The 16,031-nt window shown below is 37.9% G+C and overlaps 1 protein-coding gene across 1 annotated transcript in view; it reads right to left on the bottom strand.

Moving 5' to 3' along the window:
- The window catches only part of LOC306652291 (N(6)-adenine-specific methyltransferase METTL4-like), a gene marked incomplete at its 3' end in the record, with an annotated part of 7,951 nt that extends 6,643 nt beyond the window's left edge, over positions 1-1,308 (bottom strand). Inside the window, exon 1 of the mRNA XM_079125269.1 lies at positions 6-1,308. Within this exon, the coding sequence (XP_078981395.1) occupies positions 6-1,177 (1,172 nt within the window). The 5' untranslated portion in view covers positions 1,178-1,308. The remainder of the gene's footprint in view (positions 1-5) is intronic.
- Between the last annotated feature and the right edge of the window lie 14,723 nt (positions 1,309-16,031).

Below are 16,031 nucleotides of genomic sequence, written 5' to 3' on the forward strand. Positions count from 1 at the left end.
TTAACGGTAAAGTAGTTTTTCCTCCAGTTCTCCCCAGTATAAGACCTTCATAAGGCTTTTTGTGTGGAGAATCTAAAGGGAACACAAACTCTCCTGAACTGGTGATTTTTACCCAATGCCATTCAGCAATAATCTCCACAGACCAAGAAGGATAAAGTTCTTCCTTAATAAAACGTAGGTGTTTCTGTCTATTAGTTACCCAAGTAACAACAAGACAATTTGGAGCGGCCAGTTTAGGGATAGGTATTTGCTTTATTTGCAGTGGTGATAAATAACTGTACCTGTTACTTCTTTTAACTGATTTGTTCTGCCATGGTGGATCTATCACAATTACATCAAATGTTTTCCCACAGTTTAGAAGTGGTTGTATACAAGAAATGTCAGATAAAAGAAAACTGCATTTTGGTGGCAGGAGGTATTTCTGTCCCATTAAAGTAATCATTTTTGTAAAATTAGAGCTGTTTTCAACAACCCGTGAAAATAAATCCTGCTCTGTAACAGTCATATCATCTTCTCTCAATTGTAATGTCTGAAGTCCCATTTCATTCATAGAAGGTAAATGCTTTGCCATTTCACATAATCCTGACAAATTGCAGGTATCAAGTGGTAAAGTAATAGGTTCATTACACTTGTCCCGGTTTTCAAATAGTGGATACAGAAAACCACTTTTGAGACCTTCTTGGATTAATTTTAAAGCTCCATCCAAAATCAGCTCTCTGATCTTTATATGGTATTCCATAGCATCCAATTCACCTTGATTGAAAACAGCACATCTTTTACGCTTCTTTCCAATAATAGAAGTGAAGATTTCTTTTTTAACACCATTCAATAGATCTTTTTCATTACTTTGTTGACATTCTTTGTGAACAGCTGGAATTATATAAGGTTTGGTGACATTAAACAGTTCAGATCTAAAAACATATTTTTGTGTGGGAATTTCACAATTTCTTGAATCTTCATTTTCTGGCTTAGTGGTAGAGTCAGATGCAATAAGTGTAGCAGAGGCTCCAAAAAAAGACATAGAACCCATTTGAAGACAATTAGAGTGGACAGAAGAAGTGGGTTCATTTTTACTGCAACAAGGCTTATGATGCTGGTAAAGTTGATAATTTATCTTGTTAATGAAAGAAAGATGATCCAATAACCACCCTGGTAACAACTGGTGTACCACAGACATTCTCTTCCTTTAAAAAGTTTGGGAATTAGTAATTTGCTGTAAAACTCAACTTTGAAAATCAAGTTCTTAAATATCCTATACTTCAATAAACATAAACTTCGTAGACACAGATAGAACCATTATGCAAGTATACTAATTGGACATGTACACAAAAAAAAGAATTTAAGCATTCATGATATATTAATATATAAAGCAGCTCTTAAGGAAAAATGCAATGTTTTAATAAAATCTTCTTTTAATTTCAGAGCTGATCATTCAAATTTTTCAGCCAGCTTGACCAAGAAGTTTTAACTTGATGTTATCTGGAATTCCAATTTGATCTTCCTTCTATTTTCCTGTTCCTTGCACAATTTTCTTGCTTGGTCCTTGAATCTCGCCACGATGTCTACATTCTCGTGTAAGGAAGTCATTGAATTCCTTAAAAGATAAAAGTACCCTGGTAGAGGAAGCTTCAGCGTGGCGGCGAGGCAGCTGGGCGCCTTTAGCTCGTAGAGTTGCGACAACGAGGAGCGGCGCCTACGAGTTGCGTGTGGCTGTTGCTTCATTGCCTTTGGATATATACCCAGTAGTGGAATTGCTGGGTTATACAGAAGTTCTATTTTTAATTTTTTTGAAAAATCTCTTTTCCATAATGACTGTACAAGTTTACATTTCCATCAACAGTATGCCAGGGTTCCCTTTTCTTTAATCCTTGCAATATTTGTTATCTTTAGTCTTTTAGATAAGGGTCATTTTTCCTGGGCTGAGATGATATCTCACGTGACACTGATTTGCATTTCCCTGATGAGAGAAGTAGAGCATTTCTTACATACTTGCTAGCCATTTGTATGTCTCCCTGCCACCCTGCCACCCATCTGGCAGTGCTGGGGATGGAACCCAATGCCTTGTACATACTAGCAAGATGCTCTATCTCTGAGTCAAATCCCCAGCCCCTGCATGGCTTTTTTTTTTCCAAATGTCTATTTATATCTATTGTACACTTTTAATTCAGTTATTTGTTTATTTGCTATTGAGTTTTTTGGATCTGCAGGTTGTCTCCACTCATTTCCTTTGCTGAGCAGAAACTTTTTAGTTAGATGTAACAATCCCATTTGCCTATTTTTCCTTTAGTATCCTGCACTTTGGGGATCTTGTCCAAAAACTCCTTGCCTATTCTAACATCCTGAAGCATCTCGCTTATGTTTACTTCTGGTAGCTTTATAGTTTAAGGTCTTACATATAAGTCTTTAATCCCACTTCAAGTTGGTTTTTGTATCTTGTTTTTGAATCTTACAGAGGTCTAATTTCATTCTTTTGCATCTGGATATCCAATTTTCCCCACCAAACAAAACAAAACAAGTCTGTCCTTTCTTCACTGCATATTTTTAGCATCTTGTGTAAAATCAGCTGGCTATGGATGTAGGTTTTATTTCTAGATGTTCTATTCTGTTCCATTTGTCTGTGTCTACTTTTATAACAATATTATGCTGTTTTGATTACTAAAGCTTTATAGTATGTTTTGAAGCCTGGTGGTGTAATGCCTATTTTATTCTTTTTGCTCAAGATTGCTTTTGCTATTCAGGATTTTTTGAAGTTCCTTATGAATTTTATAATTGCTTCTGTCTAGTACTGTGGTAAGAATCCCATTGAATCTGTAGATCACTTTGGGTAATATGGATGTTTTAACAACATTGATTCTTCCAATCCCTAAATATGGGATGTTTTTCCACTTTTTTGTTTCCTCTTCAATTTTTTCATCAATGTTTTATAACCATTGCTGTAGAGATATTTAATCTCTTTGGTTAAATTTACTCCTAGGGTTGTTTTCTTGCTGCTGTTGTTTTTGCTATTATAAATGAAATCACTTTCTTGAATTCTATTTCAGATAATTAACTATTAGCATATAGCAATGCTTCTGACTTTCGTATGTTAATTTTGGATCTTACTACTTTGCTGAATTCATTTACCAGTCCTAGCAGTTTTGGATGAAATTTTTGGAGTTTTTTAATATATAAGTTCATGTCACCTTCAATTAATGACAATTTGACTTATTTTCCAGTTCAGTGCCCTTTATTTCTTTTTCTCACCTAATTGCTGTGACCAAAACTTCCAGCACTGTGTTGAATAAAAGCAGTAAAAGTGGGCATCTTTGTGTTTTACTAGATCTTAGAAATAAAGCTTTCAGCATTTCCCCACTCAGTACAATGTTAGCTTTTGCTTTATTATAAATGGCCTTTATTATGTTGAGGTACATTTCTTCTATATGTAATTGGTTCAGCATTTTTATCATGAAGGTATGTCAGGATTTTATCAAATGCCTTTTGTACGTAACATGGTTTCTATCCCTCATTCTGTTAATGTGGTATATCACGTTTATTGATTTGCACATGTTGAACCATTCTTACAACCCACTTGATCATGGTGAACAATCATTTTAATGTGCTATTGGATTTGCAAACATTTATAACATTTTGCTGATGATTTTAACACCTATGTTCATCAAGGATGAACTTGTGTCCTTTTTGTTGTTGTGGTTGTGTTCTGATTTTGGTATCAGGGTAATGAAAGCCTTGTGCATGGAAGAATTCCTTCCTCTTTCATTTTTGGAATTCTTAAAAAGAATTGGCTGGACTAGGGATATAGCTGAATTGGTAGAGTGCTTGCCTCACAAGCACAAGACCCCGGGTTCAATCCCTAGCACAGTCAAAGAAAAAAATAAAAGAATTGATATTCATTCTTGCATGGAATGTCTTCCTTCCTCCTGTCACTTGTAGTCTATGTGTGTCCTTTGAGGTAAAGTGAGTTTCTTGTAAGCAACGTGTAGTTGGGTCTTGTTTTTTAATTCATTTAGCCATTCTGCTTTTAATTGAAGAATTTAATCCATTTACATTCAGGTTGGTTATTAATAGGTAAGGTCTTACTAAAGCCATTGTACAAGTCTTTTCTACTTTTTTTGTACTTCCTTTCTCTCTCTCTCTTATAATCTTCCTTTGTGGTTAAGTGATTTACTCTAGCAGTGTATTTTTTATTTTTTAATTTATTATTTATTTATTTTAATTAAAAATCATAAATTTACATAGGGCAATCTTGTTTGATTCATTCTGTTATTTTTTTCCCTTCCTCCCACCCCTCCCACCCCTCTTTTCCTTCTATACAGTCCTTCCTTCCTCCATTCTTACCACCCTCTTTATCCCTAACCGTAAACCTAATGCTAACCCCTACCCCCCCCATATGTCCTCATCCACTTATCTCTAGCAGCATATTTTGATCCCTTGCTTATTATTTTTGGTTTTCTATTATAGATTTTTGCTTTGTGATTACCATGAGGATTAAAATAACTCTTTCGTTCATGAAAAGCTATTTTGAATGATAGCAACTTAATGTGATCTCAGAGATAAGAACAGAAACAAACAAAAGAACCAGAGACAACATTCTAATAAGAAGGAAACCCCTATTGGGTCCCATCTTGCCCTGTGGGAGCTCTGTCTCTTTTCTTCTCACTTGAATAAGTCCTATTCTTAATGCTAAAGAAAAAAAAAAAGAAAATATAATAAGAAAACTCTACACTTGCACTCCTTTCTCCCTACATTTTGAATCTTTGATATCTAATTGTCTTTCTATATTGTCTATCTCTTACCATGTTAATATAGTTATAAATATATTACCTGTAAATACAGTAAATGTTTTTGATCTTCATATCAAAGACATGAGTAGTTTATGCACTTGGCTTAAAACATAAGAACATTTTGAATTTGAACATTTACTCTACTCAATGAGTTTTATACCTTCCCAGGTTCTCTTCTTCCTCATTAACATCTCTTTCTTTATAAATCCACATTCACACAACTGATTTTTTCCAAGGCACCAAGAACATACAGTGAAGAAAAGACAGTTCAATAAGTGGTGCTGGAAAAATTGGATATACATATGCAGACAAATGAAACCAGATCTCTTCCTCTCACCATACATAAAAACAATTCAAAATGAATCAAAGACCTAAATATAAAACCTGAAACTAATAAATTACTACAGGAAAACATAGGGGAAACATCTTAAGACATTGGTATTCATAGTTGTTTTTTAGATCGGACCCCAAAGATACAAGCAACAAAACTAAAAATGGATGGGATTAGCAAACTAAGAATCTTCTGCACAGCAAAGGAAATAATCAACAGAATTAGAATGGGATGGGAGAATCCAAGATGGGAGAATATATTTGCAAACTATTTATTAAGCAAGAGATTACTATCCAGATATGTAAGGAACTCAACAAATTGAATGACAAGAAAAACACAAATTATCAAAGTTTAAAACAGGTTAATGAGCTAAATACTTTTCAAAAGAAGACATAGAAATGACTGATAAGTATATGGAAAAAATGTTCAATATCCCTAATCATCAGAAAAATACAAATCAAAACCACAATGAAATATCATTTTATTCCAGTTAAAATAGTTGTCATCAAAAAGACAAGTTCCATTAAGTTTCAGGGTAAAGTCTTATACTTATTACCCTGCTCTACCCCCAGCAAAGGAGCACATCAAAGCTAAGGGTTGGCTAACCAGTCCCAAAATGATACTCAGTTGGGTTGTACCTGAGTCCCACAGCCCCAAGAACCTAGACAGTCTCAGAAAGAGGGCAGCTGTGCCCCAGGCTCACTCCAAGACTGGAACAGATGTGGGCTGAAACTTTAATCCGTCTCACAGTTGCATAGGTCTCCACCTAATGCCAGGACCTGTCTAGAGTCCTCATCTATGAACTCTAGCAAGTGTACAAGGAGTTCAGTTTCTACCAGATGTCAGGTCTCACTTTGGTGGGCTTGGCACTGGGCTCCAAGACAAAACCTATGCTACATTTCATGCCTTGCTCCCTACTTTGCCCCCTGAAATTGGAGGAGAGGTGGCAATCAGTTACCAGCCTAAAGCAGTTGCAGTGGCTAGGTCTGCAGGTGTTGGCCTGATATCAGGAATTGCAGGGCTCTCTTTGGCACTGGGCTTCACCATAGTGGATCTGGTACTGAGTTTAAGTCTAAAGTCTGACCTTAATTCTCTCTCCCTCCCCCAAATGGGAAGTCTCTCTCTCTAGGCTGGGCTGCTTGGAGTTGGGAGAGGGTCCAACTCATTCCTTCCTGCCTTTCATATATATTTTCATTTTATTAAGCACTATGATCTCTCACCTGATTTCCTTAGCTCTTGCAAAGGCATTTTGTTCCTGAATAGCTGTTCAACTTGGCATGTCTGTCAAAAGATTACTGGAAGACCTCAGCAGCCATCTTGCTCCATCTATTAGCTTATTTTTTTCTAGTACTAGGGATTGAACCCAGGGATGCTGTACTACCAAGTTACATTCCCAGCCCTTTCCAGTTTTTATTTTGAAAGAGTCTCCCCAAGTATCCCAGACTGGCCTTGAACTTACAATCTTCCTGACTCAGTCTCCCAAGTTGCTGGGATTAAAAGTGTGCACCACTGCACCCAGCTCCTCTTAACTTTTAGTAATAAGTGTGCTTAATAATAGGCTCACAAATAAAGATTCTGCTTGACAAGCCTATAGGAGCCAATTCTAGCACATGACTTTCTGGTTTTTTTGTTGTCTTACTTTAAAAACGTTCTAGAGGTATAACTGATATACAATATATTACACATATTTAATGTATATATTTTGATGAGTATGGACATATACATGCAGATGTGATGCCATCACCACTAATTCCTTGTGTTCTTGCATGTGCATGTGCTTTTTAACATGAGACATCTCCTCAACATATTTTAAAGTACACAATACCATATTGTTAACTATAAGTACCATGTTTTACAGCAGATCTCTAGAACTTAGTCATCTTGCATAACTGAAACTCACCACCTTCCAAGCTTCACTACAAGTTCATTGATTGCTCAATGATGCTTGAAAAAAATTTAATTTTCCTTTTTGTTTTTCATAAAGATTCAGGAACAAAAGGATGACATAAATACCAGAGTACAAGAAATGGTTCAGACTACTCCTTATTGTTCATAGCCTATGTTTTAGTCAGCTTCTTCACTGCTGTGACTAAAAGGACCTGACCAGAATAATTTTAAGGGAGAAAAAGTTTGAGGGCTCACGATTTCATAGTTCTTAGTCCATAGAAGACCAGCTTTATTCCTCCATGCTCGAGGTGAGGCAAAACATCAAGGCAGAATAGTGTCGCAGAGGGAAGCAATTCACATGGTGATCAGAAAGCTGAGAGGGGAAGACTCCACTCTCCAGATGCAAAATATATACCCCACAGCCACACCGGCAATGAACCACTTCCTCCAGCCACACCGCACCAGCCTCCAGTTACCACTCTGTTAATCCCATCAGGAATTAATTCACTAATTAGGTTAAGGCTATAACCCAATCATTTCTCCTCCAAACCTTCTTGCATTGTCTCACACATAAGCTTTTGGGAGACACCTCACATCCGAACCATAACAGCATATAGCAAAGAAAGCCTGGGAAAGTCCCACAAATTTTAGCATGATATGAATGAAACACAAATATGAGGTGATCTTACAACCTTTCTGAGCATATGTGTATGTGTAATATGTAATTTTTTAAAGTATGAAAATAAACAGACGTCAAAGAAAAGTGACAATCATTATCATTTTTATTCCCTACACTTCTTCTATCATCTAATATAGATTTCAACATTTGTTCATTAGTTCTGCTGTCAAAAATATGAAGTGATGATTGTAGATCTCATAGTCCAGCAAGCAGCCCTCAGAGATTCATAATTAAAAGCCACCAAGTGCTTTTGATGAAGTTACTAATGTTGGATTGGGGGCAGTTTCCCAAATAAGAACAATTAATATTTAAGTAGAACTTTATAATTTACATATACTCCCTTAATTACTCCTCCCTCAAACCCAGAGAAAGGGCTCTTATTTTCACCTGTGTTTTGTCTATTAGGAATTAAAGGTTCAAAGAGAGGCATCTGTTGTGATTTATCCACAACGGTGTATTTCAGTCAGTACAGAAGCTAAGTCTTCTCTTTTCCCTTCCTTTATTCTTTCCTTCCTTTAAAACAAAAATTTTTTAAAAATGGGTAGTGTATTAGTCTGCTAAGGCTGCCATAAAATCTACCTCAGACCAGGTGGCTTAAGCAACAGAAATATATTTTTTCACAATTCTGGAGGCCTGAAGTTGAATACCAAGCTGCTATCAGGGGTGGTTTCTGGCAAGGTCTCTCTGTCTAACTTGTAGACAGCTGCCTTCTCATTTCATCCTCACATGACCTTTTGTCATCCCCTCATCTCTATTCCTCTTCTGAGAGCACTAGTGCTTTAAGATGAGAGTCCTACATTTAGGATCCATTTAACCTTAATTACCTCCTTTAAGTCCCTCTCTCCAAATACCATCACGTTGAGGATTACACCTTTAGTCTGTACATTTTGTGGCAACCCAGTTCACTCCATATCATGTAACTATTTCATGACAGACTCTAAAGTAGGACTAGGAATTCAGTAACAAATAAGAAAAACCTGATCCTTATCTTTATGGCTGTACCCAGTCAGGAAAAAAAACATGGAATGCATTTGTATTTTCTCACACAGAGTACTCCTTATGGAAGGCTCTCCTAGGCTTTCTGTGCTATATGCTGTGGACAATAAGGGGTACTCTAAAATGTATTCTATAGCCTAATTGTCCACCCTAGTCATCTTCATACCATGGTATGTAAATATATATTTGAATATATTTATATTTATATGTCTATAATAATAAACTTCAGACCACCTTGTGTCTGACTCATCTGTCTTTAAATTTGGGGAAATAGAACTAATACAATTTTCTTGGAGGTCCCCTCAGAGACAGGGTAGGTGGGATATCCTCTGAAGGCAGAAAGTTTTTCAATAACAATGCTTCCATTCGGTGGTGAAGGTCAAGGAGTGTTGTCAATTCTGTAGTGATGGATGCTGTGTCTCTTCTTCTCACCTCGACTAGCGGGCAACAGAAAAGCTTTCTCTTTTCACAAGTACCCAAAATCAAGAGCTATTATATTTAAGAAGTTTCTGCTGTTAAGCTGAAACAAATTCACAAGTGTTTCAGATTTTTTTTTTTTAAGAACTAAAAGAACTGGACTCAACATCATCCAGCCCTTGTAGTCTGAGATTCTGTATCACTTTCCTACAGTGCAAGTGGAGATTACAAAAAAAGTGTGAGAGAAGAGAAAAAACATTCTGAGACATTTTGTTTAATGATATGCAAATGAAACTGTTACTAGGTCGCCAAGCACTGTGGATGCTAATTCTGCCGTATTTCTTGAATCCGTTCTCTGTTTCCCAGCTGGAGGAAGCTTTATATTGAATTAGATATAATATCAGCTCTGAGTCAGACAAATGTGGCTTCTGCTTCTGACTCTAGTGCTTACTTGTTTTATGAGCTTGAGCAAAATACCTAGTCCCCCTGAGCCGTGGTTTTCTCACCTATAAAATTATAATAATGCTCTGCTACACTTTCTCAGGTTCAAGAGAGATGGTCCAATTATCTTGGGATATTATAAAGATATTCTACAGGATATTACAAGGATAAACAGGAGGAAAGGAAACTGCCTCAGTCACCTCCAGATAACCAGGACATTTCTGATGATGACTCACAGCAAGGCAGGTGCTACTCTGATGGATGCCCAGTCAGGACTCAGACTCACCCATTCCAAGATGAAGGGGTCAATGCTTCCTGCACTAGCAACTCTGCCAAAAGAGGGACAGTCTCTTTCTTTCTCTGCTTCCTTTTCTCCTCCTGATTCTTCCTATTCTACGCCAACTTTCCTCTATTCTCCATGTTGAGTCCTGCTCACTTCCTACTTTTACTGTCCTCTTTCTAGGGCCTTTTCTATGCATATTTCTCTGCTTCTGCTTCAATTTACCACTGCATTTATTTTTGTGTCTTTCATCTTCAAGCTGCATTTGAGACAGGTCTGATGGAATCACTGGCCAAAACAGAGCTCTTTTTTAGAGACATAACTTAATGCCCATCCCTCAGAGTTCCTTGTCTAGTCTGTGGCTGGCTGCCTTAGAGACCAGCTCCTCCTCCAGATGCTCAAGTTTGGCTAATGCAGTCAGGTCACAGGACAAAGCATGGCTACATCTGCATGTAGAACTTTAAAAAGAGAGCTTTCACAAGCTCTCTGAGGCCCTCTGAGTTTTCTCAGAAAGGAGTGTAACTAAACACTCACTTACATGACTTACTCAGAGCAGGTGTTTGAGAGGGATAAGATAAGATGTATAGCCACATGTCTGGTGCCTGGTGTATACAATGTATCTTAGCCACCCTCTATTCTCCCCATTGCTACTACTCAAGGATAAACTTAAGTTCTTTCTCACACCTGCAATGAGTTCCCACACTCCTTGCCTCCACTGTCTTCTCTCTATTCAAATTCATCTCTAACTCTTCTCCACAGTTATTTACAGAACCCAAGTGAAATTATTCACTTATTTGACATACTTAACATAAATTGAGTCCATGCTATGTGCTAGACACTTGCTTGGAAACAGAGAAATCAATAAAATAACCATTCTAATTCTTAAGAGACACGAAGAACAGTGGAGAAAAACCAATCACCATAAGTATATACCATAAAAGATTCACCAGAGGAAAAAAAACAGAACAGCAAATTCTTCCCTGGTCTGCAAACAAAGAGATAACAGGTGAGTACTGAGGAATACAGCAACTCAGAAAATGGTGAACAAGTTCATTGAAAAAGAGGACCAGGTCATGAAGGATTTATAACACTCATGCAAGGTATTGGCACATTATTAAGTCAAAGAGGCCTAACACTACATTCAAGTGATGTAAATAGGGGTTAATGCAAAACAAAACAGAAAAATAATGCCATATCCTACTGAGCCAGGTTGATAAAGTAGATAACAATCAACAGGTTTCTTTGTAATTGGATTTCTAAGAGCTTTTAATACCCATATGTGTATTGTGACTCTCCCAGAATTTAATGATGGAAAATTTGATGACGTGTGTTTTAGTCAGCTTTTCATCACTATACCAAAATTCCTGACAGCCTGCTTATAAAGAAAAAGAGGTTTATCAAGCTTATAGTTTTGGAGGTTCGAGGGCATGAAGGCTGCATCCACTCAGTTCTGGGGAGGAGCTCATAGCATATGGCAGATGATGGTACAGTGCATTTGAGAGAAAGCAAATGATACATCTTGCTTGAAATAGGAACAAAGTAGACAGGAGGCAGACTTGATACTTTTATAATAACCTCTCAAAAACTCAAGGGTTTCATGAGAACTACCTTTCAAGATAGTTCCAACAACCCAAGAACATCTCAGGAGGTCCCACTCCATAATGTTTCTACAACCTCCAAATTTCCACCCTAGGAATCAAGACTTTAATGAAAATGGACCCTTGAGGAACACTCAAGCCACATCCAAATCCTAGCACAATGCTAGGATTTCCAGCTTTATATGATTTGAAACCTCTTTCCTCATGGAACACCTGAAAATGTTATTAGCCCCACTGAGGATGTGAAATTATTGTTTAAGAGGAGTCATGAAGGAGTTTCAACAGGAAAGGAGGTAAACAAAATCTACTCATAGTTCCCAATACCCTCTGGAACACAGGGCCAATTCTCTGTCCTGCCCTCCCCAGCTGGCCCCATCCTGCCTTTTCAGACCCACCCTAGCTCTGCACAATTGGGACATTTCAGTTTTCCCTATGCATGCTTTATAGTTGCTGACTTCTGAGCTCTTGAACAACCTGCTTTTGAAATTGTTATTCATCACCTACTCATCTTTCTCAGTACATCTCAAAGACCATTTCTTCAATAAAATCTTTCATGATCCCCAAAAGAGAGTTAATAATAGCTTTTCTGCATGCCCTTTGTGTGCTGCTTGTATTTCTAGCTGACCCTTTTTCATTCTATTTCCTCTAGAAGACCAGAGTATCCGTGTGCACTGGGAGCTAGTTGGAGGTAGGAAACATTGCTCACTGCTTGCCAAAACCAACAAGGTATAAGTTCCAAACTTTTCCTTCTGTGTGAGGACTTCCTTTTTTTGAGTTTTGAGATGAACCCTTCCCCCACTACCGTTTCTGCATACACACACAGAGAGAGACAAAGAGAGAGAGAGAGCACGCAGAGGTTTCCAAGTCTCTCTCACTCCACACAAATACGCAGAGAAAATTCACCTTCTTTATTTTATCTGTAACAATTTAATCTTGCTCATTAGCACCCACCTGCTGAGTAGAAATAAAACCTGAATTTATTTCCCTCATGCAAATTAATCTAATTCTCTCCAGGGAACTGTCTTTTTTGGATAAATGTCCAGTCTTTCAGATGCCCTCTTCTTTTCTCTTCCCCAAGAGGACGGCTGGGCATGTGAGGAGTGTTTCCTGTGTCCTCCAGACAGTAGGGACAGGGCACCTGGGATTTACATTCTCCATCTTTATGTGTTTGCTCTAAACTGACAATCATAGAAGTACCACTGGGCCTGTTCATGGGCATTCTACTGGCACCTTCTGTTAAATTTGGTATACGGTGGGGTTCATGCTTTGACCCCTCTCACTTGAGAGGATCTTCTCCCTCATTAAGGCAGTTCATCCTGGCTCAGTTGTTTATTCAGCCCCTCTTGGCTACAGAGCTACCCCTTCTCTGCCACAGCAACCCTTGATTTGCCAGAATCTCAACTGAATTCCTCTTCCTCCCCTTCATAGCCTGCAAGAAAACCTGGGACTTCATCCAAGAGATACTGGAATGAAGAACAGCCTGGAAGAACTGAAGTCTGTATGAGGCACAAGTTAGCTGCTCAATAAAAATTTGAATGGAGAGCTCCAAGAGAAAAATTCATAATTACTATAAATTTTAATCTTACCAGTGCCTACAATACAGTTTCAAGACCCTCCACCATAAATAATAGGACTAAACTCTATCCAAGGAATTTCATGTTGCTTATAGCCAATGTAATATAAACATTGATTTCTTCCTATTTTAGCTTTTCAGCATCACTATCCAAGAACATGTTGTTAGCAAGAGCAAGCCTTCTACTTTCTCATACTTTCAATTTTAGGAAAAAATATTCATGGTATAGATATATAAATGAGAAGGAAACAAGAAAACTTGAAGCAAATATTGCTTTAAACTGGAAAACAAACTGAGAACATCACAGTCAAATCAGAGAGAGGGTTGACAGAGTCTGCAGGTGAGGTGGTGAGAGCAAAGGCAGGAGACAGGTGGACTTAGAATTGAGACAATGTAGGATCAGGAGAAAATCTTCTCATTAGTTATTCTCTATAGAGGTAACAGTACTGTCATTCAAATGAAAGTGAGTGTCTCTGAGGATGACTTTAGACCCTTCAAATGAGAAACTATGCAAAACTAAGTGGATTTCAAATTGATAGCTTATTTTAAATAGTTTTATAAAAACAAACTCAAAATAAAGAAAATTAAACCTTTTAAATATGTTGATGGCATCTGTCTGCATTGCTCATTGGTCAGAGTTGGGCTCCCAGCTACCTGTTAATGTGACATTAGCAGAATATAACACTGGCTATTTGAGGGAAGAAAAAAAGAAATCTGGACAACTTTTAGCTTATGAGTAGTCAATCATTTAAAAGGTAGTAGTGGAAGTTGGATTGGGAAGATGTGGACTAGGAACCACTTTAGGAGTATGTTAAAGGAAGTTAGAAGCATTAGATGCCATTTAGATATCATTTTCCTTCCTAAGAATATCCCAGAAGTCTTGATATTATTTTTTATTGGTTCTTTTTAGTTATACATGACAGTAGAATCAATTTTGATAAAATTATACAAGCACAGAATATGTCTTATTCTAATTAGGACCCCATTCTTGTACTACACTGAGATTTCATCTCACTCCAGTCAGAATGGAAGTCTTGATTAAAAAAAAAAAAAGAATATCTTACATCTAATACAAAGTCAGGAGTTCATCACTTTATTTCTTTTTATTTCTATTTTTAATTAAAGCCTTCCCAGAAGATTGCTGCACCATGTAAGTATGAAGCCAAGCATTGACTACTCCATCACACCAAATACCATCTCTTTTTCTTTGCAAGGTGCTGAAAGGTTCACTTAATCCAATGACCCAATTGGAACCTTTTATAATGCATTTTATATGACACACAATTTATCTAGGTTTTAAAAATGCATTGGAAGAATACCTTTGTACATTTCAATGACCCTGAGAGAGCCCCACTTACTTTAGATTACAGGAATATTGTGCTACAACCTGCCTGCTTAACTATAAACTTTTATCTCCAATTAACTTCTGCTTATGATCTATTTAAATGCTCCACGAAGGTGACAGAGATAGGAGTCAAAGAGAGGCAAAGGCTGCCTCCTGGAGTAAGACAGCTCTCAGTCAGATTGTAGATATCAAAGGACAAGGAGGCCAACAAAAGCCACACAGAGCAGGGGACCTCGCTTTTGTTCAGTCTCCACTGAGCCTGGGTGGGCATGAGCTGGCAGGTTGAGCTGAAAAATAGACACATTCTAGGTGGGCAAAGCAACAAAGAGAGGAGAATGGATGATGCTCCCCAGATGCAACAACACTGGTTCCGTGTACCCATCAGGAGTCAGGATCAGAAGATCCAAGCCATAAAGGGACGTTCATTAGCACAAATGAGGACAGAGGCAGAAATAAAATCCTAGAGCATGTACGAGTGTATGCATGTCAGTTGGAGGAATCAAGGAACAAAAAGACAATGAGCAGTTGATCCAATAGTAAAAGACCCAAAGTCAGCTACAAGTGAAGCCAAAGATAAGTAGGAGACAAGGTGTCACCTCCCAGAACAAACTGTGCTACAGTGCTGGTAGATCAGCCTCACCCTTCTAAGAAAATGGAGAACTTCCTTTAGTACACCTACCAAGAAGTGATTCTGTCTTTCTTAAGGAGGTCACATCCTCCTGATGGTGTGAATATTCCTAACATGCTAAATTCTACTAGAATTTAATTGGAACCTACAACCCTGAATTACCCTCCCAAAATCGTGTCTGACTTTGCTGAGTGCTTGTTCTGGGTTGACTAATACCATTTCAAAATATGGTATAATGGTCTGCTGCCCTCCTCTAGTTATGTCATTCATTCCCCTTCATGGTGCCATGGCCCTCTGTGTTCTGGGTTTCTTCTTAAAATAGACATGAGGATATCCATTTCAGGTCACAGCCTTTCATCAGGAGTTAATGATCTGGTTCAGGCTGAAGCCCCTAACTGCACACTGGAATCACCTGGGAACTTCTACAAAGCAACCAGTCTAGGACGCAGCCTGGATGTGGATACTTTTCAGATGTCCCCAGAAGAGTATAGTGCAGCCAGGGTTGTGAATGACAAAGACATTACACAGAAACAGCAAGCAAATGTAAGGTGAACTATAACAAACACAGTGTACAAGAGTTGACACCACTGCCAATGCTAAACCAAACCACTGCACAATATGCACACAATCATCTGGCTCTTCATATAACAAAATTGAAAATATAACTGAAAGTCAAAAACAAACTTATGTTTACAATCAAATGGAGAGTAAATGTGTTAAATCGATCAGCTTAGTCGTGACTCCAGTGCCTATGATTGGTACTGCTCAGAAACTGCCTGAGCAGCCTACTCCTTGGTAGGCTACTTTATGCTGTGTCTACAAACCCAGGATTCTTCAGCAACTTCAAGCAACAATCACTTATTTCTCACTAATGCCTTGTGTCTGTTACAGGTAGACTGGAGCCTTTGCTCTTTGTCCTTAGTTCAGGACCCATTTCCCAGGAATGTTTCAGATAATTATAAGAAAAAGAGAGCATGGTCCACCATTCACTCATTTTGAAAACTTCCACTGGGATGTTACACTTATTATTTCTCCTATTTCATTAGCCAAAGCAAGTCACATGGTCACCCTAGCA

This window comes from Sciurus vulgaris (genome assembly GCF_902686455.1).
Source record: "Sciurus vulgaris genome assembly, contig: HiC_scaffold_174_arrow_ctg1, whole genome shotgun sequence".
Classification (NCBI taxonomy): domain Eukaryota; kingdom Metazoa; phylum Chordata; class Mammalia; order Rodentia; family Sciuridae; genus Sciurus; species Sciurus vulgaris.